Source organism: Zonotrichia albicollis, chromosome 1 (assembly GCF_047830755.1).
Source record: "Zonotrichia albicollis isolate bZonAlb1 chromosome 1, bZonAlb1.hap1, whole genome shotgun sequence".
NCBI lineage: Eukaryota > Metazoa > Chordata > Aves > Passeriformes > Passerellidae > Zonotrichia > Zonotrichia albicollis.
Window position 1 is genome coordinate 94,373,324 of NC_133819.1, and position 27,483 is coordinate 94,400,806.

The following is a 27,483-nucleotide window of genomic DNA, read 5'->3' on the forward strand; positions in this document are numbered from 1 at the left end:
TTTCAGGAGTGGTGACTGGTATGCTGCAACCAAACAGCTGCTGAAGGAAGGAAGCAGTGAGTTTTCAGTCAACATACTAGTTATGCAACTCTGTCAAAAGAGAATAATAATTCACAGGACCATTGTGTGGAAAAGGATGATGAGAACTATATACTGAACTATCACCATTAGTTTACTAAGCATGCTTGCCCACAACTTTAGCAATCCAGAAGAGGTGGTCAGCTTGTTTCCTAGGGGGAAAAAAAAAGCAAGCCTGATAACACCAGGTTACAGACTTAATCCCACAAAACATGTCACCGCCTTGCGAAAACATATTCCAGCCTAAGCTTGTTTAGGTAATTAAGACAAAAGATCTTCCACCCTACCTTTGCTATAAAGTATTCCAGTACAACTGTACCCTACACTTAGCCTGAAAACATGCCCATTCAAGTTTGGATACTGGATTCAACCCACTTAAAAATTCTTCTGCATAACTTGAAAAACTGAACATATACTTCCTCAACAGCTGGATGATTAATGTTAATCAGCCATTTCACTCCTCTCTCACTGTTGCTGTAGCCAAGGGCTGAAAGGATTCACTACAAAAGCCACTCAATTTATAAAGCTTTGTCATATGATAAATATGGTCATGACTTAAAATTATCACCAAGCCTTTCCTGAGTCAGCACCACCAGACTTACCCACCTCCTGCAGTGAGTGTCTGTACAGTTCAGCCACATTACTCCAGGAGTACACACTCCAACTCTTATTTCTGGCAAAATTGCTCTTTTCTCACCAGAGCAGGTCTTAACACGGATTTTAAGTCCAACATGATGCAGCTATAGCTGTATGTCAGTATTCAGTGCTGCTGGATCACTACATTGATTTGATGTTCGTCATAGTTCATTCCTGTTTGAATATATAGGTCTCCAACAACTCTCCAGAGTAGCACAGCATGCCCAGTAGCAGCACAAGCCTCCCTCATAATACAGCTCCTCCTCAACCCAGAAACAAGAGCCCTAGAAAGGCAGAGTAAGGTACCTGTAAGCTTTCAGGCTGGGAGAATTTCACAGAGCACGTATGTCCAATCCCTCACTACCATCTCAATTTCAAAGAGTGGCCTCCTGAAGCCAGTTAGATGCTTTTTCTCATTTTGCATCATGGGGAAGGCTCTCTGAAATCACATGCTCCATTGATTAGAGACCATATGAGCTGCAGCACAGGTGTATTTCTGTCAGTTCACAAGCATTTACTCTCAGGCCAAAACAAGCCTTCAGTTTCTTCACCTCCTTTCCTTTCCCCAGTCTCATCAGTGCTTCATATATGGACATCCAGATAACTCCTCTTTACATGATTTTCTGGCCAGGGGCAGCAACATTTGGATTGGTATAGCCAGGTCTTTGCCATCTAATGAGCTCCCAGTTTCTATCTTTCTAGCTCTGAATGATCTGAAGGGGCATCTGCCTGCAAGGGCCAGGACTGCAAACAGAAGCATTTCAGAGCTGCTGCTCCATTATTTCACCTATGACAAGGCAGGAGTTTACAAGAACAGAATAGGAATAGGCATGTTAGTTTTGACAAGCTGGGACTTGAAAATAGGAGCATGAGGGCATGTCAAGTAAAAAAAAATAGCATAATTCTCAGAGTTTTATGAGAAACGTACTGAGAAAACATTCATGGGTTTTGCCTATATTTAAACTTCACCCTTCAGTTTCACCAGCGTTAACAGAAAATAATTAAATCTTTTGTTTATTGTATTTGCTTATGTTGCCCTTTTTTTTTTGGGGGGGGGGGATGTGTAATCCAGACTTTGGCATCTGTTTCTCTCCCCTTGGCTCCCCTGGCATTCTTTATCACACTAGACCTGATCATGAAAGACTCCAACAAGTTGCTTGAGCATTTTCAAGTATGTCAAATCAGCACTACCACTCCTCACTCAGTCTGCCCTCACACACTCATGTGAGGCTACTCATTGTATAAGCACCACCTGCTGAAAGAGCAGACACCACACAACTGGCATGTTCTCATAAGGTACTGAGACACCCCCAGCCACCCATTTCCTGTGGATTCCCAGCAAGGATGGTCAGCTGGGACTCCAGGCATGAAAGAAAAAATTAAACAGAAACAAAATAACCAAGTCAGTTTCACATCAGCAAAACTGTGCTTCTTCTTCAATGCTTCTTCTGCAGCAAGTAGTGTGGAGAAGACATTTCCCAGTCTCTGCCACTTGCCTCCTCCAGATTCCAACAATTCAAGTCTTTCTAATCAGTAAAAGTCCCTTTCTTCACAGGAGCAAAGGGAGAAGAAGTCAGCTGTGCCATACAGCCATGGTGCTGTGAGACTGCTGTGACAGGCAGCTTGCATCTTGCCAGCACAGACATATTTGTGAAGAAATTAAAGCAGCTTTAGCAACACACTGCACAGCCACCTACGCATCCTTGTGAAGTCACAGCTTGGCCCCATGTGCTGAGGAGACCTATGGAATGCTGGCAAGCAGAAACTGCTGCCAAAACCAGCAAACCAAAGTGGCATCAGCGTCGGAGGGAAACCAGTGGTTAACACCTGCTGCTCTTAGCCAGACCTGCAAGCAAGCAAGGTTCCAGAGAACAGATTTTCAAAGCCATATACAAGATTTAACCAACTTCTGCAGCAAGGACAGAAAACCATTCATCTTGGATGTTTCAAGCACAAAAACATGTTCATTTCTTCTCCCCAGTCAGACAGCAAAGGCATTTTCAGTGAAGACAGAAATAAGATAAAACCAAAAAATGAATTCTCCCTTCATACATAGCAGGTCAGGGCACAGCATTTCTCATTCAGCAGAGGCAGCTGCTGAAGGAAGGCAGAGGACAGAAGGAGCAGTATTGCCAAAATCAGCAAGACAAACATCAGAACAGCTTCAGCATCTCGTCCCCTGCCTGCTGGCAAAGCAAATGCCCTTCTGCCAAGGCACAGGGGAAGGTCAGCCATTGCAGAAGTAATTGAGACAGAGATGAACACTGGGGATAGATTTCCTCGAAGAGCCTCATTAGTAGATCAACTAGAGCCTGATCTCCTCCCTCTTTACTGTAAAAACATCAAAACATATTCTTTATTAAACTCCACTTGCAAGTGATTTCAGACAGACTAAGAGAAGGGCACACTTAATAACAAAACATGACTGGAAGGGCTAGACCTGATTTAAAAAGTCAATAAAGCGTGTGTTTTCATTTAAGAAACAAAACTTAACTGTGGTTTTAATAAAAATCCAACCCTTATTTGTTTTGGAGGAGGAGAAGGGAGATCAGTGTGCTGCTCCTCTTGCCTCCTCAATTTTGAATCCATCTCACTGCTCATGGCAACAACAAACAAAATTCAGCTCATTCCTATGAGAGAGAGGTCTGCTCCTAAATCAAGCGGAAAACCCAGGCATGTGCTGGGTGGATAGAGGAAAACCACTTGGACATTCTTGCATTGCTTCAAAGATTAATCTAACACTTTAATTTTAAACCAGAAGCAGCACAGCAAGATAGGGATTTTGTTTTTAAAGGTCAATTAGAGCCTTCCTCCTCCATTTGTTCTCTCTTTAGAAGAAATATCTCTATTGTCTTGACATTTTGGAAAGGAAAAGCCCCACTGTGATTGTTTCACAGCAGTTATGAAATGCAGCAGCCACACAATATGCAGCCCTAGGTTTGTGTTTTTGGTTCTCATTTAGGTGCCCAGTCGGGGTGGTGCAGGCATGAAATCATTTGCCTGACAGCTCAGCTGTTGGTCACTTATCTAAGGAGAAAATCACTGATGACTGCAAACCAAGATAAACACCCAATGTGCACAATGGAAGAACTCTGAAAAACAATATACTCTTTCAAAGAGAGCCCACACGTTAATGACCCATTGCTTTTCCACCTTAGCCACTACCTCTACCAGGTCATATCTCAGTGATCAGCCTATTCAAACTCAAAGATATAAAAATATTTAGTTTACAGAGCACACACAGTCTTAAGGACAAGTTACCCTGGAAGGTACTCTGCTAAACTTATAGTCTGAAAACATCAGGACAAACAACCATCTACTGAAATGGCATCTGAAGAGCCATCTTAAAAGTCCTTTAATCTCCAGTCTTGAGGAGACTGGCCAGTACCAAATGAATTGCAGTCATGTTGCCTGCTAGCTAAGGTCAAGAGTTCTGCAACATCGTGCTATATGATTTTATCCGGCATGAGAAATGCAGAACTCCTCACATGTGCCAAAAGCCACCCCACAACAGTTGCAGTGAGTGAATTTTCTCACTGTAAGCAGTTCCCTGGGGACATCTCAGATTCTTCAAAATTTTGCCATTTATGAGGTGCTTGCTTTTCACCCAGCAAGACTGCAACTTTGTTTCAGAGTCTGAAGGAGGAAATTTTGGGAAGCTTTAGTCAAGACACAGCAGGACAGAAACCCACTGCATAAAGACCAGCTCCTTATTTATCCCTATAGCAGTCATCAAAAACAAACCCAAGAATTCCCAGGATTTTCACCTCACTTTATGGCTGGAGGAGGTGGGGGAAGTGTCTGGTATTTGATTCCAGATTTCCCACAGTGATTAACACATTTTAAACAAGTTCCCCAGTGAGACACGAGCTGTAGTGATCCAATCGATTTCACGCCATGACACTGACAGTAAGACGCCCTCCTGCCAACAGCTGGCTCTTACTAATCCTCCCATTCAACCTGCTGGAACATGATTTTGCACCCAAGGCCACATGCAAAAGCTTCTGGCTCAGGAGCAGAAAAAGAGATGCTGTTAAGCAGGAGTTCTACACCTTTCCTTTTTCTATCCCCACCAATGAACACAAACAATGTTTGATGCCAGATCCCACAGGTCCTGAGATGGAGGCTGCAGCCAGGAAATGCTTCTTTAGAAATGGGGGCAGAAGCATCTGCTATAAATTAGGTACAGCCTGGTGCAAATGGCCACAAGGTTGTAATGTAATGCAAACTTAATTATAGATTGAATTGATTCTGAGTCCAGAGATTCACAGTACATCATTGGAGTCTATTCTACTTACTAAATAGCAGAAACCAAGCAGCCAAGAGTCTGCTGTGAACTCCTTTCATCTTACAACTGCCAACTTATATAGGAAGATCAAGGAGGTGAACAGCAGCTTCCAACACATGTGAATTCCAGCAGAGACCATTTTAAGAAGTTAACAGAAACAGGGCTGGACAGTAAAACCCTAAACCTAAGCAGGCTCAAGGCACTCCAGCCCTTTCCTGCTATAACATGCCATGTTTAAATGGAATCAAGTTTTTACGCCTCAATCCAGGGAGGATTTCCTTTTCTAGGACAGAGTAGACATTTCCTTCCCTCATATAAAAGCAGCAAAACTTGCTCTTCTGAACTTAGCTTGATTCAGCAATGCTGGCATTGAATGCCGATCAAACAACAAGGGAGAAATTATTTTAAAAAATAATTAACATAGTAGTTCACTCAGAGACTGCCTTTGCACTAAGACTCAGGAAATGGATGGCAGAAGTTTTATTATAACTAGAGGGGGAACATTTTTCTTTAATAATCTCCACAACTGAAGTTACTCAGGTGTGTCTCCAGCAGACCTAGTCTGAGACACATTGCATAGTCAAAAGATGAAGTCATCATCAGGGCAAAAACCAGTCTAGCCACCAAAGACAGGCTTTTCTCACAGTCAGCTACTTGCAGCAAACATCTGGTGCACCTGAACAGGGCAGAGCATGGCCAAAAGTCACAGCAAGCAGCAAGCTCCCCAAGAGGAGGCAAAGCGCAGAGCACAAGCTACAAATTCAGTAATGGAGGGCCCTGTGAAAGACCAAGTAGCTAAGTTGTGGAACTGCTCCATTTTACTCATGAGGGTTTAAGAACACTGACATATATCTGCCTTGGAGCTTCAAAATAAGACAACTGTAGAGCCTTTAATGCATCTCTCTCTCCTGTGTCAGGAGCATGTCCCAGCCATCCAGTCACAAGGAAATTAATGATGGTTAATGGTTAGAATCGCTTCCTGAGCTGGCCACATTTAAGCATACAGCATAATGAGCTTATGCAAGGTGTGTGCCATTTAGGACACAGCATCCTGCATTAAGATTAGGTTTTATTTATTTACCATTTATGTCAGTTCATAATGTTCCTTCCTCTTCCATCTTAGGCAATTTCAAATGTCAGCGGGGAGAAGGAGAGGGAAAGAAGGAAGAAGAAGCAAAATCATAAAGTCATAGAATGGCCTGGGTTGGAAGGGACCTTTAAAGAGCATCCAGTTCCAACCCCCATGCTATGGGCAGGGACACTTTTTATTAGACCAGGTTGTTCAGAGCTCCATTCAACTTGGCCTGAAATACTTCCAGGGATGGGGCATCCACAGCTTCTCTGGGCAATCTGTTCCAGTGTTTCCCATTAGGGAAACTTCACTTTGCACTTCTACTGGGTCCAATCTTTCTTATGTTACCTTCTGTAAACCTGCTTTGGGGAAAAGCATGCCTTTGCTCCTCCCACTTTCTTTTTGATTTTTGTCTTAGTCACTCTTCTAACCATCATTTTAATCTGGGTAAAATATGCTAAGACTGCAACAACAGCATATGCTTATGGTGAAAGGCACACAGGCATCTCTAAACATCTCTGCAGGAGCACACAGCAGCCGAGGAAGGCTCCTGCCACATACAACCTGTTTGGTATGCAGGGACTGAGAAAGCTTCTCAAGAGACCATTTAGTGCAATTCTCTACAGCAAGAAAAAAATCAATTTTTCCCAGGAAGGGAAAATAGCAAGATGATGAAAAAAGGGCTTCTGACAACTTTCAATGACAGTATGAAGGACAGCTATAAAGACAAACAAACCTCAACAAACACAAAAAACCCCACCCACCCAAAAATGTGAATCCATTGAAAGGGAGCACAAAAGCTTGACACACATTTCCATTGGAACACGGGGATCTGCAGCCACAGCAAGTCAACATTCACCATTTCCAGCCTCCCCTCTGGGCAGTCTGTTCTTACCACCTCACTAGAGCTGGCTCTGCAGTTCCAAATAGCTTGGCTTACTTGAAGCAACCCACAGAATAATGATAGAGAAGGTTTCAACAGCCTGATTATTAAAGGTTTGTTAAAGGCTTTTATTTCAGACTAGGTCTCCTGCCACTGATCAAACACCAAGCACATCAGGTGAGCCAGGTGGGCTTTGAGAACGCAGCCTCTGGTTTTGTTTTAGGTAGAAGGAATCCAGCATGCATCTCCTGATGCCACTCAGCAATGCCAGTCAGCACACAGGGCAATACAGGGGGGGAAGTCAAAGTTCACTTCACAAGCGCCTTCCTCACCCAAATCAGAATATAAAAGGCAGGCATACAAACTTCTTATGCCTTTATCCCACACCAGTATCAGACACTTGTTCTCCCCCCTCAGTTCATATGCTGACTTTGAGAAACAAGAGAAGGAAAAAAGTTTCTTAAGTCTCTTTGCCTTCTTGCTGCATAGCTCTGGACCCTTCTTTCATAAGATGAAGGATTAATAGTAAAAAAGGGGACACAACATTAAATAGAGGCTCCCTCTGTGCCAAATTGCTTCTCAGCTTCCAGTGTGCTGATTTTATTGATTAATGCAATTTTTGCAGCATGTTTTTATGTCACATTCCCTAGTCTGCCATTGACAAAACCACTGACTTTAAAGACAGCTGACAGCTTTTACAACTGTTTTTGAAGCACTCCCCCGCCACTTGCAGCATTGCTTAGGAAATGGCTCAAGGCAGGGAGTGGTGAGGGAGGAAGAAGACACTGCACTGACAAACCCATTGCATGGGCCAGGTGCTGGGCTGCTGCAGGAGCAGGGAGGGATGGGAAACAGCAACCAGGACAAGGACTCTGGTCCAGCTGAAAGCATTTACTGGTGGAGTGGGAGGGGTATCAGCAGCCACTCTGTGAACTTGAAAGCTCCTCGGCTGAGGAACCTTCCCCAGAAAATGGGCATTACCATCAGGCATATGGGCAGAGCTGTGCAGGGTCATGGGCCAAGAAAAGATGGATGCTCTGCTTAGGCTGCAAAGTCTGAAAGCATAACTTGGTCCTATGTAACAATCTTGCTTTTAAAAGAGACTGTCACTTGTGGGAAGCTTTTGCAGAGAGTGTAAATGACACACAAACACACACATACACACACCCTTACATGCCTTGAAGAGCTTCAAGCAATACTCAAAACACTCCCAAGACTTCCAGTTACTGTCTCAGCTTGATTGCTTAATACAGGACCATACACTTTTCCCTCTTCCCACATGCATGTCTTCCCCAGGCTCCCAGACATGCACTGTTGCCCACATGAACGTAGACAGGGGTTACACTTGTGGCAGCTGAGGGAACAAAGCTGCACGATCTACACAGCAAATCTGCAGCAACTTCTCACAGCACAAAAGAGTGCTTGACATAGGGAGGAGGAAAGCACAAGGGGAACAGTGTGCTTTTCTCCAGCTAGGAGATACCAAGTGGGAGTGGTTTTGTTTATTTCAAGAGAAAAAAAACAATAAACTCTTATTAGTATGCATACTATAATTCAAAGTCTTCCAAGCTTCTGTGCAATAGTAATCTGAAAGACACTGCCAGGCAGTGGATGGCAGAAAACTGAGTATAAGTAGAAAAACTCCATCAAGTAAGTTTTCCTCCTCTTCCAAAGGACTTTTACATCAATACACTGGCATTTCATTTCCTCCCTCCATCACCACAGCCACTGATGCTCTTGAGGCTGACAGCACTTGTCTGCATCACTCTCCCCAGCTGGTTCAGAAAGCAACAACCAGGGTAACTCTGTGCATGCAATGGGAGATTGAAATCAAACTAGGAAACAGTATGAGTAGCAAAGCCAGATCCCTGTGCTTTCAGCAGGGTCTGCTTCTCTGCCCTCAAACAGCAGCCTCCTTCAGTCCCCCCTCCTCATTGAGGCCACCTTTCCTTCTAGTCCCCATTGCTGTGAGTCACCATCCAAGGACTGAGGTTAGCCACCAATTTTTTTCCTTCCTGTAATGCATGGTCATAGAGACCATACAAACTTCTCAGGAAAAATCTGCCCCCTGAGGGCATGCATTTGTTTGCTGTCACCCAGTGACCCTTTTGGCTGCACAGGTGCTTATTTTAAAGAGCACCTGTGCAGCCAAAAAAATAATAATAATTTCTTATTTTTCTTTGCTGGTAAAGAACTGTCCATACCACATATGCTCCAAAAATTGAGGTGCAGTAGAGAAAATGTCTGTTTATAGTATAGCAAATAACTGGTGTGAGCCTCACATTGTAAATTCCCCTCCTCCACTTCCTCACCCAGAAACAGGGCACAGAGCAGCGAAAATAAAACAAATATACATAGTTCTGTTAATTCACCCACAAAGGACCAAGGCCAAGGGCATTGCTCTCCTGTCCACAGAGGATGGCTGCTCTCCCAGCCCACTCCAGACACCAGGCACAGGAATATGAGCTTGGCACCACACTAACCCAGCTATGTGGCTTCTGGAGCAAAACCAGGTCATGTTCAGCCAAGAAAGCAGAGCAGCCAAAACGCAGCTGCCTGTACCACTATGCCCTTAGATACTTGCACGGCTTGTGTTTTCAGGTCAAATTCTTTTTTCCTTGGTAACTATGAAAAATAGACAACTTTCAGAAGTGTCTCAGAAGTTGACCACAGACTCTAGAATGCAAGGGCTTTGCAAGTAGAAACATCCTGTCAGAACTAAATAAAGCAGCTGAAGTTTACCTAGCTAAGAGCACATTAACTATAACATATGTTCTTGGAAGTTACTGTTTCATTCTTTGAAACTACGAGCAACAGACTGCGCTGCAGTGCTGCCTCCCCAGCCTGCACAGAGGACATACTCTGCTACTTTAATTTTCTACTCCTTGGATTTTTCCTTGGAAGTCTCCACCCCCTACACCACATTCCCATCTAGCCACCCCCAAGCACTTGGAGTAAATTAAGCCAAAAAATCAAAGCCAGCTGATTATTTATTAAACAGGACACATTTGATAGAATGGAGCACTCCTGGTTAGCTGAAGACTTTAAACTTCATGTTGTGGGGGGCAGACGGAAAGGAAGGAAGCAGCATTTCACTTTAGGAGAGCATACTGAGAACTCGTTATCTGACTTAAAAGCCATCTGCCTACAAAATGAAACTGTACACATACATAAGACTTAACAAGCTGCAAGCAAGCATCAATAGCAACAATCATATTTCAGTGATAACAGCCAGCTTTGATCATGTTCCTTTAGGATAACCCTCCCCTTCGAATCATTTTCAACTCTCTCAACTCCTGTCAAGCCCATCTCCCACATCTGCCAATTAAAGGAAGAAGCAGAAATTTAAATTTACGGGGGTGCAGGGAGCAAGCTAGTGTGGTTTGTTTGTGTGTCAAAAATTTTACCAGGATGCAGAGAGGTCCCTGACAAACAGGGGCCAGCAACATGTGCAAATGAAAAAAACACCAGTTATGTACATGGAAAGGCATTCCTAAATTTTTCCAGACAAATTCTGAATACTTTGTTTCCTGTGAGAAAATAAGCATTTGACTAGAGATCTTGTAATCAGGAAACAGACATGTCAGGTATTTCTAGAATGCTAATGAATGTACAGAACAGAACAGGGATTATCTGCTGCCTGCCTCAGCAGACACCAGGGATTCCCAGTATCTGAACTCCCTCCTGTTTTTATTCAAGCCACAGTTTGCAGAAAGATCTTCTGCATGAAAAGAAAAACAATATGTGAAGTCAGTTCCCAAACGGATACAGAGAGCTACATGTGGAGCTACAGGAAGACAGAGCTTAGAAGTCACTTGCATCAGGGTTTGTTTTCTTCTTCTGGTTAGGGAAAAAAGAGAAAACATATCCAAGACAAGAATGTGCAATAAAATCAGATTAAGGAATGTTAGTCACTCCTGGCTTCCCCTCAAAACAGAAGTCAAAAAGTTTCCTCCATTTATTCACAAGATGTCTAAACAGTGAGTCTTGCTGGAAGAACAAGAAAAGAAACAAATACAAAAAGAGGAAAAAGTGAAAGGAAAGAAGGTTGCTTTTCTCAACCTATTAATAAACTCTTGAAGTATTCTTCCTTCACCCATGTACTAAAAGCCAGAGCAATCCCTGTAGCATCAGCAGGCACCGTGGTCAGTGCTGGGTCCCAGCCAGCCAGGAATGCAAATACAGTATCAAATGCATTCATACTTTCCCACTGAGACAAAGCCTGAATAGCCTAACAACTGCTCCATCCTCTGTGCTCCCTCTTCCCAGCTAAGCTCCTGATATTGCTCCTAAATACAGATGTCCCTGGCTGTTTCCATCTATGTTTACACAAGGAAGAGGCTGAGGGTCACAGGGGGGAACAGCTGAGAAGAGCAGGCACATTGCTGCAAACGTGTCCACTCTTCTTCAGATCTGGCTCTGGTACTCAATGGCTTTGCTGTTTGCTATTCAGCATCCATTTACACAAACACCAGTGTGGTTCTTGGAGAAAGGAGGATTGTAATTGAAACCACCAAAAATAACCATTGGCATACAACACTTGTTATTTAGCACAGACCCCCTTCAGCAGTGTTCATGGTCATGATTCAGCGGACACAGTGGCAGCACTCCAAAATAAGGTCTCTTCCTCCTTCTTCTGCAAAAACCATGGAGCTGCACAAGCAGCCTAGCAGAGGACCTCATGCCCCAAGCTTAACCAATTTACCACCACACTGTATTCCAGCCACAAGAGAAAACACAGACTAAATGCAGTTGCAGGCAGAGAATTGTGCTAAGCCTTCACAAAGCTTCTCCCACAGATCCCCGTTTCCCCACGAGCAAAATGGACCTGGGCTATTCCCAGTAGCTGATGAGTCAAATAACTTCATTATGAAATGCTTGCTTAAGACCAGAGTTGTTATTTAAGGAGCCAGTATCTCACCTCCCTCTCAAAGATAATACAGGTACATGAGACAACACACCGACAGCACAGCTCCTCTCTCTACCTACAGAAGAGATGTGCTCAGAAGCAGCTTTTGACTGCTTCAAATGTGTCACACCAGCACAGGAGTTGTTTACCCAACTTCTGCTGAGATAATAAAAGTGGATATGTAACATCTCCCAGCAGCTGCAGAAAACAGTCAACGTACCAAATAATAAACCAACCACTGTTAGGTTTGGTTGGTTGGTGTTTTTAAAAAATAATGAAAATCTCTCATTTGAAAGAGGACCTGGCAAAAAAAGTAACTGAACGGATGTATGAAGTGATGCTCTTCTCCAATTTTTGCCACACGAAGAGCACAGGGAGTAAATATGCCCAAGACTTCTTGTAAATATATTCCAATATAAAAAAGATTGTACCACACAGTTTCAAAACAGTTGAAATAAAACTCCCTTCCTTCCCGTAAATCCTGTATTTAAACTACAGGCATAACATACCATATTTAGCATTTCCAGAGGAATGCACAGAGATGACCATAAAGAAGGTGGCTGTGGTTGTAGGCTTCCCTTTAAACTCCATCTTCTGCTTTGAAAACAGACAAATACACGTCTGAAGAGTGAAAGCTGTTTAACAGCTCCCAATTTACACATCTGCTGGGCAAGAGAGTTCCCACACACAGGAGCCTTTTTGTCTTGCACTAGTCACACCAGATCCTCTGAGCTGTCAGACACAACCATCTTCATGTACGAGGAGTCAAAATCTTCCAACCTAATTTGGAGGAACAGTTCTCCTTGGAGTCTTTATAGGGCTTTAATTGAACCTGGCCCATCAGCTTTGAACCTCACCATCCTCCAAAGGTTCTGGGCTGCTGCCTATTCAGATTATCACTAGTCACTACCCCCTTGGGAGGGCTGGGAATGAGAGCACAAATAAAGAGCAGCAATGTAGCAGTGGTACCATGCTGATGTTTGGAGAGACACAGAGAAAATGACAGATTGGAAACAACTTTTTTAAAAAATTGTGGAATTGTGCATTTGAGAGTGTTTTTAATCAAAGTAAACCACTCAGAAATGTATACATGTGTTCTGAGCAGATTACTTATCATAACCATTTTAAAACTATTAGCTGGCAATTATTTCCCAGTTGAAGGTGCACTAGACAACAGACCTAAACTCCTTAGTATTTTTCCCATTCCTTAAAAACAACTAAGTGGCATGGGATCTAAATGTCTTAAAAACACCTGATGATTGTTGTCCTCAATAAAATCTGATCAGACCAGTGCAAAAGCTGTTTGCCCAGCTCCTGCTGGGATGATAAGGAGGTACACAGCTTGCACATCACGAGAGCACAAAAAGAAGCATACCCACCTCCGGCTGTTGGGAAAGCAGGATTCTGCAAGTTGCAAAAGCTCATCTGCTTTATCATGGAAATGATTACATTACTCAGGAGTGGCTGGTGGCAGTGACTGTGCCACCACCCTGGCAGACACACCACTTGAGTGAGCTGGCAGCTTGGCAACCATCAGTCTCCCAACCTCTGTTTCCAAAAGAAGCACCACTCTGAAGAATGAAAAACAAAGCCCTCCATGGAAGCTCTACACTGCAAACAACTTCAGGGGCTGTGTTTCAACAGCTCTACTCTTCCACACCTTAGAAAAATTTTACTGACATTCAAGCTACCAAAGACTCAGTTGAGATTTAGATAAAAACAAGCATAGATAAATATTACAACGACTCTGTTTCTTCCCAATACCAGTATTTTCAGTGTCTGATAAAACACTTGAACTGTATACTGTACTTTACTATCCAAATTCTACATCCAGCCTCCTTGTGATGTCCTCCCTGATAGGGTTTCTCCAAAGCCATTCTAGCCAGATTGTGGGATTTCAGCTACCTAAGTCTCTCAAATTGCTATTCAGAACAGCTACTGTTTCTGCACTTGTATTTTCCAGTCAGTTGGTTGAGAATGTTATTAGTGCTACAGAGTTAAGCTGATTATTTGTTTTAAAATTACTCATGTTTTAGCTACATTAAGAAAAAGTCTTTAGGCAAAAGATCTAGGAAGCAAGGTTTTGCAGATAAAATATGTTAATTTGGAACTGAAGTGTGTATTTTTAAAACCAGTGAGGTTTTGTCTTTTTTTCCCCCCATTCTTCCCATAGATATTTCCTGGGCATTCTCTCTTCCCCTGCTCTTTGAATTTTAGTAGAACTTTGTGTTTGTGGGAAGTAGATTCTGAAGGAAACCTCAGAGATATGAAGACAGCAATCTCAGAACCATCAGACCTCCTGCAAGCTAATGAAGCAGCCCAGTGCACAGCTGGAAGTTAGTGAACCCAAAGAGACCCAAACTGCACCTGAACGGGGACAAGACTTCACCTTTGATCCTGACCTCTGCCCTGATGCTTTGCATCAAAGGGCACCAACCCCTGGATCAGCTCACAGGGCCCAACCACGTGTGCTGTAGCCAAACACCATGTTCAACAGGACAGGGTTCACTGCATGCAATAACAAGCACTCCTGATTTATTTTAGGCTGCATGAAAGCTAATAACATAAGCAAATCTTATGTTTGTCTTGAAAGAGTACAAACACTAAGAGTCAGGGAACAATGTCTCAGCAAGACAGCAGGAACCAAATGTGAGTAATCACAGAGGAGTTTGGGGAGGAAGGTGGCTTTAAAGGTCATCTAGTCCAACCCCCTGCAATGAACAGGGACAGAGACCCATAACTGCATGGCACGGAGCTGACACAGCCCTATCATGCAGGAGGGATGCAAGGCCATGCCAGAGCCTTTATGCACCTTACAGACACAGGACTGTAGCAAGCCACCTTTTCAGAGCTTTGGATCTCAGCACAGCCCCTGAAATATCTCCAGCAGCATTCCTTCCACAGTGATCCCCCCTGAGCAGGGATGCAACCTTTTGTTACAGGGATGTTTGTTACTTCCATGGGCAAGCAGCTATCCAGGGACTTATGTTACTGACGTGCCTGGTAGTGTCAGGAGGTCTCTAAGGCAGGGAGACCTGGTTTGCTGGAATTGTTCCATTCACACCAGTTGTGAGAGCCACCATGGAAAGGTACCATTCATTCAGCAAGATGCTGGCAGGCAGCCCAGCTAACCTAGGTTACACTGGCAGGTTCTCTCACAGCTGCTGCTGATGCACATATGTAAGAATCTTCATCACACTGATCTCTTTCTGCTCTCTTGGGACACCTACATGGAACTGAAGCAGTCTGAAACAGAGGCAATAACATTTCTGAAGGCAGATGGTGCTAGGAACTCTGATTTTCCAAGATAAGCACACACCCATAAACCAGACCAACAAGACTCGGGAGCGTGCTACCCACACACTGTATGACACCCATCATGGTAGAAAGGCACCTGGATCACACTCTGCAGCTCCAGTACTTCCTCATGATGCAACACAGCTCTGGGATCTCAGGATGCAACTGGTGAGAGGAAGGGTGTGGGACACTGTCACCACTTACCAGCTGAACTGGGACCGAATGAGGTACAGTGCTAAAAAAATCCACCCAGGGAAATTATTATTCCAGGCATCCAGAGGCAGGACAAACTAGCTGCAGGGATGCTCTGCACATGGTCTGGTGATCAACATTGCTAAGTCCACTGTAAGAGAGGGCTTGGCTCACACATCCCACAATATCCTTTCTGCTCACCACCACCGTGCACGTGCCAGAACTGATGCAGATGACACGTACCCTTGCTCAGGGGTCACCTGAGCAAAGGAAGATGAGTTTGCTGCAGCAAGCTGTTTCCTGTGATCTGCACCCCATGAGGTGGCTTCTGTAGCCAGCTGCTTCTGGGAATGTTTCAGAGACAGGAGATGGGTTCTGAGGTACTGCCAAGCCACCCTGCCCACAGCAGAACATGTTCCATCACAACAGATCTCCAGTCTGCAGCTTCTCCCAGAGCTCCCCCTCTCCTCTTCTCTCCATCCCTTATAGCATGGTGTGCCTGTGAGATGAGCTAAAAACCTCCCTGCACCCCGGAGTGCCCAGCAGCACCTGTACAACAGAGAGCAGCACACACCAAAGAACAGCCTCTAACACAGACCCTCTGTGACACCCACAGGGACCACACTCCTTTGTTACTCACCATGTCCCCTGCCAGGTGACTGGAAGCTGTGGCAGGGGGAAGTGTGCTATGGTATGGTAGTCAAGCACATCAAGGAAGGAGAAGTAAAATCCCACTTTAAGCAAAATACAGTACAAGCAACTAGTGTTCTTCTGGGGGACAGGCTGGGACTCTTGGGACAGCCTGCAGACAGCCATTCAATTCCTCTTTTTCAGGGAAAGAAATGTTAACTCTAGACATGGGTGACAAAAGCTGCCAGGTAATGCTGTTATGTTGCCTTTGAAGTCAGCCAAAAAAACAGGGAAGAGAAAATTCCACAATACTATCAACAGCACCTTTGCATTCACAAGCAAAAGGCAAGAGACTTCAACAGAAGTTAAATAAAGTTTATTTAAATTAAGTTAAATAAAAAAGTTTCCTGTTTTTCAGTCACAGCCCATTACAAGCACAGATTACCTTGATGAGGTCAGAAAGGCACCAGCCACACAACTACTGAGATCAATTTAAAAGCATAATCTGATGTGCCTCTGGGCTTGGTCTATTTACACAAGAAATGTTAGCCAGATCTAGCAAAAATCATGACCAGTATTAGCATTTTCAGTCACCCATGAAGAAGTTAAGCTCACTAGCAGATCACTGTCAGCACTGTTTGCCCTAGATTATTGTCTGCCCAGGGCAAACATTTGGGATACTTTTGGGTACAAGCTGATAAATGGAGACATCATGTGGTTACCCATAGAGAAAAGTAACTCCCTCATTAAAGAACCTCATGGATGAAGAAGCAACTTTTGAACCATAGCATTGTATGACCCTAGTTCAGTTTAACACGGGAAGCAAGGATCTCACATTTTGTAAGCAGTACAGATAAATCCTGTACCAGGATTTGATGCACAAATGTCCTAGCTGTCTTCTCCTCTCTAACATGCAGGGATTTTAAAATGCAATGAGTGCATTGCATTAGTGTTCAGTGCACTTTTAAGTGATTGAAGAATAATGCAGATACAAACACTCCTCCTGCTATTGATATTCTTTGTCTCAGCTAGGAATTGTTTTGAAACAAGATTTTTAGCATTTCTTGTTGCAAACTGTACTCCAAATGCCTTATACTCCCCTGCCACCCTCCACTGCCCCAAAGGATAAGGCATGTTAAAATCATGCTGCTTCAAGGAATACAAGCTTAGGAAACTCAGTTTTTAATTTTTATTAGCCCCAAGGTACTACTCTAAGAGTTATTTATGGGCTCTATTATAAAGCATTCATTTATTCATTCAGAGTCAGAAAGAATTTCTCCCAAAGTGCAAGAAACTCCATGGTTTTCTGATTGACACAATGTGTTTTGTTAATGCAACGGGTTTTCCTCTCCTTTACTCATGTCAGCTGCTTTTCCAACTAGACCTCAGTAAGCACACAAAAGCAAAACTGTAGAGATTACATTACTTTGTATAAAAAATCACTGCATCATACTACTAAAACTACCAAATTGCTTGGCAGAATGAACACAAAGCCATACTGTACTAAACAAGGCTAACAAAGTGAACAAACGGTGCCACCAGTGTCCATCCCGAGGCCATGACTAACAGACCTCCTCTTAGGACACCTTCATGGCATCCAGGGATGAGGGAAACAGCTTTAACCCTTTTCAAATTCCAGCTGGCAACTCAGCTCTAAAGGAAGCAGTTGTGTTCACCTACAGCAGCTGAAGAGGCAGAAAGGCTGGCCCAGAGCTCACCACTACCAGCAGCTGGGCAGCCTTGCAGTGCCCTTGCAGACAGAGCTTTTCCCCACCTCCACTGAATTCCAGCTGGTTTCTGAAGACACCAGACTGCACAGAACTTCTTATTTATATATCAAATCCAATTAAATTGTCATTCTTCTTCAAAAGTTTACAACCTCTTTTTTTTTTTTTATTCTCAAGTAATCTATTATTTCTAATGCAAAGGGATAATCAGAGAAGAAAACAAACTGGTCCCAGCAAAAGGCCAATGGTCCTCACTAAGTGTTACTTCCATACCTGTTCTGTCACTGCTCTCCAAGTCCTTTTCTAGTGCTGGGAGTAAAGCAACACCAGCTCTTGTGTGCTTTCACCTAACACATTCTCCTGCCCAGGGAGCAACAGCATTGCAGAGCAATTAAAAACCTGAGGCAAGGAGTAGAAAGCCAACAGCTGAGATGAAGAAAAAAGCAAAACATGGGAGAAAAAGCAGAAGAGAAAAACGACAAGAATATTGGGGGTGGGAGGGGAGATCAGTGGTGCAGAAACTATTCATGTGGAGCTTTCAGAGGTTACTTAATATCAGCATATGGCAGGGGCCTGAAGAGCAAGAACAACAGAGAAGTTTTCTAGGTTAATAGTTTCCTTAATATTCCCACAGGATTTGTTACTACTCTAAACATAGCACAGAGGACAAAATAAGATCCAAGGAGATCATCATCAGGGGCAGGTTCAAGAAAGGGTTCATTCAGCCTCCCCCAGACTGCTTTGCCTCTTGGAGCTGAAAAATCCCAGAGTTCTTATGCAGAGTTAATACTGACCCATTTAAATTTGAAACACACAATCCCAACAACACAGGCAGACTGAAGAAAAATGAGAAGGTTTCATTCATTTAAAAAAAATAGTTTGAGTGGAGTTGTATTTGCTGAACTATATTTGGAGTTAATTTTTCAATGCCTACTACAAAGACATAGCAGAAATATCCTTCTTTGCATGCTTATTTTCAGTGCAAGAGTCTACCAATTAAGTTGTCCTAAGACCTTTAATGTTCTTAAGGGTTTAGAATACTTCAAAATTTCAGCAGAAAATCTATTCCTGAAGGCCTGAATCTTGAGTTAATGTTTGTATTTGCACTGTGCCATCTACCTTCATGTGCTATGGAAAATCCAGTGTCAAAGAAGAGACTGTCCGCTCTCACTATTATCTGCACATTATACTTGTTTCCATCACTCACAGAAGGGAAATGACAACTAGGTCCAACAGGAAAAAACCTGAGCCATGATCAGGAAACAGAATCTCTTGTTTTGACTACTAAGGTAAGAAAAGGTAAATAGTGGAAAATTCCCCTCATACAGGAGCCATAACAGAGATGGATCATTTGACCAGTCTTCCTCACCACTATTTTTACACAGCCAAGCCACCTGTCAGCTTCACTATCTTAAAGAAAAAGCATCAAACCACTTGGTTTGATGGAACCAAGAAATAGCATTACTTGAGACTATCTGTGAGTACTTGTAATTGGGAAATTCTTGTATTTTGGTTTTTTTAAAGTACTTGTAGGGCAGCAATCCACAAGTATGAGACAACAAACAGAAGTTTGGAGGGACAGAAGAGTGTTTATTTGCTCGCTCTTACGTGGGTTAGGAACTGAAGCGAAGCTAGGCATGGAGTTGAGGAGAGGCTCCTATTAAAGGCTGCACGAGTTCCCACTGTAAACAAGTTTCTTTAGCCTAAATTCAGCACACTGTGTGGTGGTAGCATAAGCTTGATGCAATTTTTAAGACTGTGAAAATCTATTTTTATTCTTACATAGTTGGTTATATGTATTTATTATTAAGTTATTAAACTTTGAAACTGAAAACAAATCCCATGTTGCTTTAACACGGAAGTGCAACAAATGCTTGCTGGTTTTGCCAGGCTTCTGTTCTGTGCTTACTGTACACTGCAACTACAAATATTTATGCAGCACATATTTCTGCAACAGTTCCCACTATCAGCTATCCACTGACCCCACAAAACCTAGCTGTAGACTATGCTATTTCCATCCCTCTTTCACTGAAATTCTTCCTTAGCAGCTGTTCTAGTTGCAATTAAAAGTAACTGGTGATGAAAATCAATTATCCTAATATTCTAGAAAGCAGAAAGAAAGAAGCCACCTCACAGTGGCTCTGCTCAGGCACCAGGTATCACTAGCCATGCAAGCAACAAAATCCAAGCCTGTTTTTTGTTTATGTCTGACAAGCCAGATTAAAAACTTTAAAAACATAAAGTTGCTTAATAAACCAGTAGAAAGATAATGATTACCCAGTCTCATCATTTGCACATGAAAGGTGGAACAGAGAAGCTACAGTAATTTGTTGCCAGACTTCACTGGAACAAAACAGCTGCATTTTACTTATCTTCAAATATCAAAGGACTTGAGTAGGACAAAGATTACTTGGCTTGACAAGCTTTCAAAGACCCCTCCAGCTCAAAACCAGAAATGTTTCTGAAGAAAGTCATGAAAGGATTTAATATAAGCCCAGCAGCAATTCCTATATACTAGCATGAAATTTACCACCATCCTCTAATCTTGTCAAAGCTAAGACAAGATGCTTTCCCTCCTTTCCAAACACAGTGGAATTGCACACTTCCAAAGGCTAGAAGCAGACAAGTTCTCCCTCCCAGAAAGCAGAAGCTTCATGGCAGTGTTGTTTTAAATCTGCCCATCCCATGCTAGCTCCTCACTCAAGCAACCTGTTTTCTGCCCAAGAGCTGGCTCAGGGAGCTCAGCCACTGGGTCACGTTAGTGCCAGGGCAGAGACAGGGAAGCAGCCTTGGGACAGTGACCAACAGCAGAGCCACATCCTCCAGTGCACCCTGGAGCTACTCTGAGTGTCAGCAGAGTTTGTTCTTCACCCTCCCACTCTCCTTTGGAGCAGATAAACTGAAGACCTCAAATCACCTTCTCTGCACAGTTTAGTAAAATTTATTCTATTCTCTCAGACTCCTAGATGACCATTGTGAAAATCTGCTCAGCTTAACCAAAAGGAATAGCAGAAGGAGTTCAGTATTTTCCCTTAATATGTGCTGCAAACTGCTCTATTATTTAATATATCAAATACCTTTGACAATAACAGCAAAATCACATTGTTCTTGTTTAGAAATACATTTTGAGAAAACAAAGTCAATGCCTGTGCTGCAAAACAAACAGGAGAGTTACTGAAGAACCAAAAACAAGATGTGAAAGAATTGAACTCAAAACTTTTGTAACTGTACCCACTCTAGAAGGCTGAGCAGAGAGTTAAAAATTTTAGGTAGCTGGAAATAGCTGCTGCCTCAAAGCCAGTTTTTGTGTTTAACACATGTGGTTAGACAGCCAACAACCATTCCTGGGGATTATCTGCTCAGAGTATGAAAGACAATAAAACAACCCACCATTGCTTTTTCAGGCAGACCTGGGCATGATTCCCATTAGCACATTTTTATTTTAAAACTGAGTGTGATTGCTCTGATTTTATAATACAAGAAAGCTAAGCACAGATGTTGGTACTTAGAGCTGCACAAAACTTTGCCAGGTAAATAACAAATTGCAGAGTTATGAACTGCTTCTGAACACGCACAAACATATTGCATGGCACAGCAGTTTAAATACATTAGTCACTGTATGCAGTTGAAGAAAAACAGCATCTTCCAATCTTCACATTAAAACAAGCCAAATCCAAAACCCAACCAGGTAAATGCACATTTTTCCCCTGTTGATTTTGGATCAAGCTTTAAGTGAGAACTGATGGTAGACAGCAGTTTTAACCACTGGAGGAGGAAAGCAATGACTGATGTTCAGTGCTGGTTTACTGTAACAGTAATGGACTATTAAAAAATATGACTACAAATGAAAAGACACTTATACCAAGTTTCTGAAGGTGCTGCTTGCTGGCTTTTTACATACTATCAGTTTTCTAGACTGCAAAATGCAAGACAACACAGATATCAGAAGTTATCAGCCTTCTCTAACTTCCATCCATGTCAATTAACAGCTGCAGTTAATTTGTGGTTTTACTAGTTTATGATGTAAGGCCCTGCTCCATCTTGCTGTGGAGTGTGGTTTAGTGTAATGACTATTAGAATGTTCTTCAGCTTGTGCAGATCTTTTTTTGCCTTTCCTGTTCCTGCAGGAAGTGTAATACTTGACAAAGTTAACCTAAAATACAAATTTGCCACTTCAGTGCTTCCTCTGTCTCCTACTTGCAGGACACACAATGAAACCATTTCAACCTTTACAAAGCTTTAAAAGTAACTTTACTGATGGAAAGATTGTGAATTTGATCTAGAATTTGCTTTACGATTGACAAAGTGCCCTCTCCCCCTTTATTAATTTCTTGTTATTTTCATAGAATCAGAACATACCTCCTGTTGTGGATAAAACAGAAAGGCTTCTCAGGAGAGTTCATTTGACCTCAGTCTGGCATCAGGATGAGACCAGATAGACTGTGCACCACCTCTCCCACCTCCTTTGCAACTGTTACTGCCCATGCAAACCCTATAAACCTGGCTGTTCCTGGTAGGAAGCGAAGGTCTGGACATCAGCAGCCTTCATCAGTTCTTCCAGTATCAGAATCATTAGCCTGGATTCACAGCAGTGTGCTCAGTTAACCACTCTGTTCACTCTGCTTGCTACACTTGGTCCTAGACATACCACTTGGAAAAAAGAAACCTTGGGAAAAAAGCACTGCACAGAGTACTGACAGGGTGATCAGCCTGTTCACTTTGCCACACTTCCTTGAGTTTCTGAACTTTCTAGATTGAACACGCCCCAGTAGGTAACACAAGCAAAAGAGGAGAAATTCTCAAATCTCTTTTACTTGGTAGAGCTCCACTTACAACCTTATTCTCCCATTGCAAAATTCAAGGAGTCATTTGAGGCAGGTTTACAATGAAGAACTCATTATAATTGCCTCTTATTCCATTCTATTTAGAATGATCCAATACAGATCAGTTTGAACACATACTGTGCCTCTGTGAGACAGGCATTAAAGCAAGATTTGATAATAATTTCATTCCATTTAATCATACAAGAAATAATGTAATGCTTTCACAGTATGTAACACTAACTCCTTTCAGTTTTTTTGGTTTGTGTTTCTGCTTGAATTCATAGGTCACAATTAAATATTTTTGCAGTACACAAGAGATTGTTTCAAGTGCTGTTGTTTAAATCAGACACAGACCAAACAGTCTTGAAAAACATGATCAGCATCATCAGATAAGCTCTTCCTTGATGCAGGTCTTAGGTAAAATGCAAAAGTTATTATGGAGTAGGTCAAATACATCCTCAAGTTCCTGCATTGTTGTAAGGTCTTTGAGACATCTACCCCTTCCACAGCAGCAGGCACCTTCCATAGGGAATTCTGTGTATGTCTGGTATCACTTACAGCTGAGTGCACAAACTCTCATGCTCAAAGCATCAGTTGTAAATCACTACTCTACTAACAAAGCCAAAAGAGCCACGTCAGTTTACAACACAGGACATGACCCATACTTGCAGCCTGGGAAAGCAAGTCAAAGAAAGAAAAACTGCTCTTTCTTTTTATAGCCTGGTTCTCTAATTAGGATTTTTGTCCACACTGTAATTTGGTATTGGAGGGAAAAAAAAAAAAAAAAGAGCACCATATACTTTAAGCAGACAAATCACTGAGCTATAAAAACCTGCTACAGACAAATTTACTCAAACATAACCTACAAATGTCCCAGATTCTTCAAGATCCAAAAGCTATGAACAGCAATTGTTGCAAGCACACTGGGAACTTCAGTTCCAGTCCTTATTGAAATGGCTGGCTAATAAGCACTAACATCCCCTGTGTGGGACTACCTGTGGGACTACTGTGATCCTGAAAAATTTGGGGCTCAGGAGATGTGAACAAAAAAAAAAAAAGAAAAAAGAAAAAGAGAGAGAGAAAGAGGAATAAGACAGCCATCCCATACCTGGACACCAACCTGGCATTAAGAGTCCAAGCAATTATCACAACGTTTGCCCCCAGGGACAAGTGAGAGAAAGGCTCTTGAACTGAAAATGTACAAGACTAAGCTTAGATGAAAAACATCAAACTAGGAAACTGTTGCTTGATTACTGTGCAAAGACTAAGTTACCTATTTTGCCACTCTGAGAATGTTTTAAGTGTTTTAACGTGACTGTGAAATTGACCTGACAAGAGAAAGGGTAACTCAGCTATAAACTGGGAAAACAGACAGGATGACTAATCATGCAGTTGATAAACAGTTTGCTTTGCTAGAAAAAGAGACCTGACCTTCAACTATTCAGTCCTCCTGTGCCTGCATACTTCTGCTCTGTTCCCTGAAACTCTCCCTATTCCACAACACAGAACAACCTCTGGCAGCCAGCTCCCAGAACTACTCCCACTGAAAAGCAGCAATCCCTGATCCAGCAGCCTAGAAAGCCCATGCTCTGCAGTCTCCTTCAAAGACCCAAGAGAGCACTGCTCACATATTTTACTAGCATCCCTGTCATGCTAATTTCCTGCCTCTGAAGTCAGAATTCAGGGTGCAGGCACACCACATTCCCCTGAATGGCACAATGATTTCTTGGTGCTAGTCACCTTGTTCTCCTGTGCAGGTCTCCAACAGAAGGACCAGCACTGATCTATCACCCCAGCAGAGCAAAGGAAAAAAAGATGAAGAGTTCACCTTCATTCTTGAAGGGAAAAATTTTTAAAGGCTTTGTCTAAGCAGAGGAGATGAGCATGACTGTTAGGGACCATCATCCACAAGTACTAATCTCAAATGTTCACCTCAGGAGTCCCTTATGAAAGTTAGCACTAAGCAACGGGATGGGCCAGAATTCACTGTTCCCTTCAGCTTTATAGAGGGAGAAGGTGTATTGGGAAAGAGTTCAGGCTTTGCCACATGTGAGGAAGAACAGGCCTGTCTTCCTTCATTTGTCAGCATGATTCTTTTCACAACAGGTGAAATAAAATCTTTTTAAAAAGGAAATATTGCCCTTTTCCATTAAAGTTAAAAGTTAGAAACCTTAATAACCAGCACACTTCTCCTAGAAGAAGAGGGAGACTTTTTCTATAAGAAGACAACAGTTCTCTGATTTGCCCATTTCTGTGATCAGCATTTCAGTGGCAAACGCCTCCTAATGCAGGGTTAGGTCAGCAGTTTCAGCAGTCTGTCCAGAGCACAGAGAACTGAGTTCTGAACTGGACTGATCCAGAGACACAAATAAACTTAAACTGAAGTAGGCATGACAAAGTCATGCAAAGGATTTCTAATGCCTTGACCCACCATGAACAAGCCCTAACAGGTATTGCAAGAAGACCTAATCAGATTTGTGATACACATTTGCACTTTCTGCACAAGAACAAGAAGCAAGTTTTCTCCCATAGACATTTCCACTCACCTAACAGACCAACTAAACAAACTGCTCTAAACCCTCTTCTCAACTGGCTCTTTGAGTATCTAAAAATCACATCTAAAAGGTGGCAGACAAGAAATATGCTCTGAAGAGACAGGAGCCACACAGTCCTAGATGTATTGGATGACACCAAATCAAACACACTCCACCAGCTCACACCAATGAGCAGGTTGGAGCCTCTTGCTAAATCAGTAATAAGCCTCTTGCTTATCAGTACACAGCAAAAGGCCAGGCCAAAAAAAAGCCACATGACTGCTCCAAGTCTCAAATCAAGTCTTGTTTCTGAATCTGTTGCTGACAAGATTTTAATTCCAAAAGCCGTGTGCTATAAATCACTTCATGGCTGAAAAAAACAAAACTGTGGAGGAAGTGTTAACACAGTGTTAGGTTTCCCTGGGATTTAGGGAGCTCTGTGAGAAGACACCTTATTATAAAAGCCAATTCTCTTCTGAAGAGACTGCAAAACATGGTCCTTAAGGAGAATAACACACAGGCCTTAAACCTGATGTCATCTTGACTTTCAGGCAGCTCTTCCCAAGGTTTGCTTGATGATTCAAAATGGGAAGAATCAGCATTCATTAGAATAAGGACAGAGGGGAAAAAAATCATAATTTGCCAGGTTAACGGAGTCAAACAAGATGTCATTTGTGACAATATTTTTTTCCTTTCAGAACTACACATCTGTGTGCATTCACACACAGGCATGAATAACGTGGCTATGACACTGACTATCAAGATGGATAGATAAGATCTCTAAATGTGAAGCAGTAGTACTAAGATCCCTTCCTTCCACCAAGGGGAATGGTGCACCTGGCATGCTTGGGTGATGACAGGACAGCAGCACAAGGTACATTCACCTCAGCATGGTATCCTTCAAACACCTTACAGGCAGCACTGCAGTCCCCTCCCTGCCATGCAGCCATGCCATTCCTGCCAGCTGCAATGAAGTGTCCGACAGGAAGAACAAGTTGGCTCCTAGATGCCTCTTTTACAGGATTTCAGCCTGTAAATGGGTGGCACAAATCCACTCTTCCCCTTGCTGCAGCACCCTTTGAGGCACTGAAATGAAACTGCATCTTACCTTGTCTTTGGATAAAAACCCTGAGCAGTGGATGAGCACTTGAAACAGCCTTGAAGAAGTTGTCATCATTGTTAATAGGGAGAAGGTCTCCATGCACATCAGCATATCCGATCATCACTTCCAGGTTGGCTATGTGATGGATGTGAAGAATTAGTTTGTAGAAGTCTTCAAACTTTCCTGGCTTGTAGCGATCCAGAGAGAACCTTCTGAACTCTGCCCCAAACTGCAAGAGAAAGCAAATAGAGCATCAGCAGATGTGTCACCACAGGCCAATGCTCCAGTCTGGCATTTGAACATGGTATGGATCACCTCTCTTCACAGAATTAGAGCCACAGGATCAATCAGGTTGGAAAAGACTTCTGAGATCAAGTCCAACTTCTACCATTCAAAACTATTCTGTGGTGAATACAGTCACATGTTGGTGCTTACAAGTCTACTAGTGGCCTTTTAGGTTGTCCCATCAGAACATAACCATGGCTACCAAGACATCACAGGTACACCCAAGTGTTCCACGTTAAAAAAAATCACATTTTTAAAATATTAAGTTTTCATTAAATCCTCTAGAGGATAACTGCATTTATAGGACTTAACTTTGAAGGTCCATCATTCATTATCATCACCTCAGGCATCCACAGAACCATTCCTCTGCAAAGCAGAAGTATTCACTCTACTGCTTTCAAAAGAAGTTACTCAGCTATTCAAACAACCTTATAAAAATTCTTTGCACGTTTGCCATCAATACCACTGGGATCCCAACCACAAGACCTTTAAAGAAGCATGGTATGTGAGCACACAGCTTGTTATTAGAAAACACACTCACTCTACACGACCCCTGAATTTCCTGGCAACCCATGCAGCAGAAGGAAAGTTAGTTTTCATGGCTTTATTTTTTCTGTCACTCCACTGGTTTTTATTTTTAAAGCTTTACAGACCATTAAGTGCTTGTCAAAAAAAATAAAAATAGCAGGGGTAGGAGGGTGTGATTTGGCACAAGACAATAGAAAATGTTATAAATCCATGAAGCTGTTTTAAGTAATTCAAAGTGACTGAGGAGAAGATTTCAATGGTCCTTATTTCTGACATTAGAAATAAAATATGCTGTTAAGAACTGGTGGGAAGAATTTGATCCTCTATTTAAGGAAATTATGATAACAAAAACAGGCATCTAGTTAGACTAAACAGCTTAAATCACCTTTCTGGTACATTTAATTTAATATTTTAGATTGTATAGCATGATTAAACTACTGTTCATCAACCAAACCTCTAAAGCCATCCTAACTCACCCTTTAACACATGGAACCACAGC

At 42.5% G+C, this 27,483-nt stretch overlaps 1 protein-coding gene across 1 annotated transcript in view; it reads right to left on the bottom strand.

Moving 5' to 3' along the window:
* PARD6G (par-6 family cell polarity regulator gamma) overlaps nucleotides 1–27,483 on the bottom strand; it is a 65,508-nt gene that overhangs the window by 26,026 nt on the left and 11,999 nt on the right. Inside the window, exon 2 of the mRNA XM_074547316.1 lies at nucleotides 26,178–26,400. Within this exon, the coding sequence (XP_074403417.1) occupies nucleotides 26,178–26,400 (223 nt within the window). The remainder of the gene's footprint in view (nucleotides 1–26,177; nucleotides 26,401–27,483) is intronic.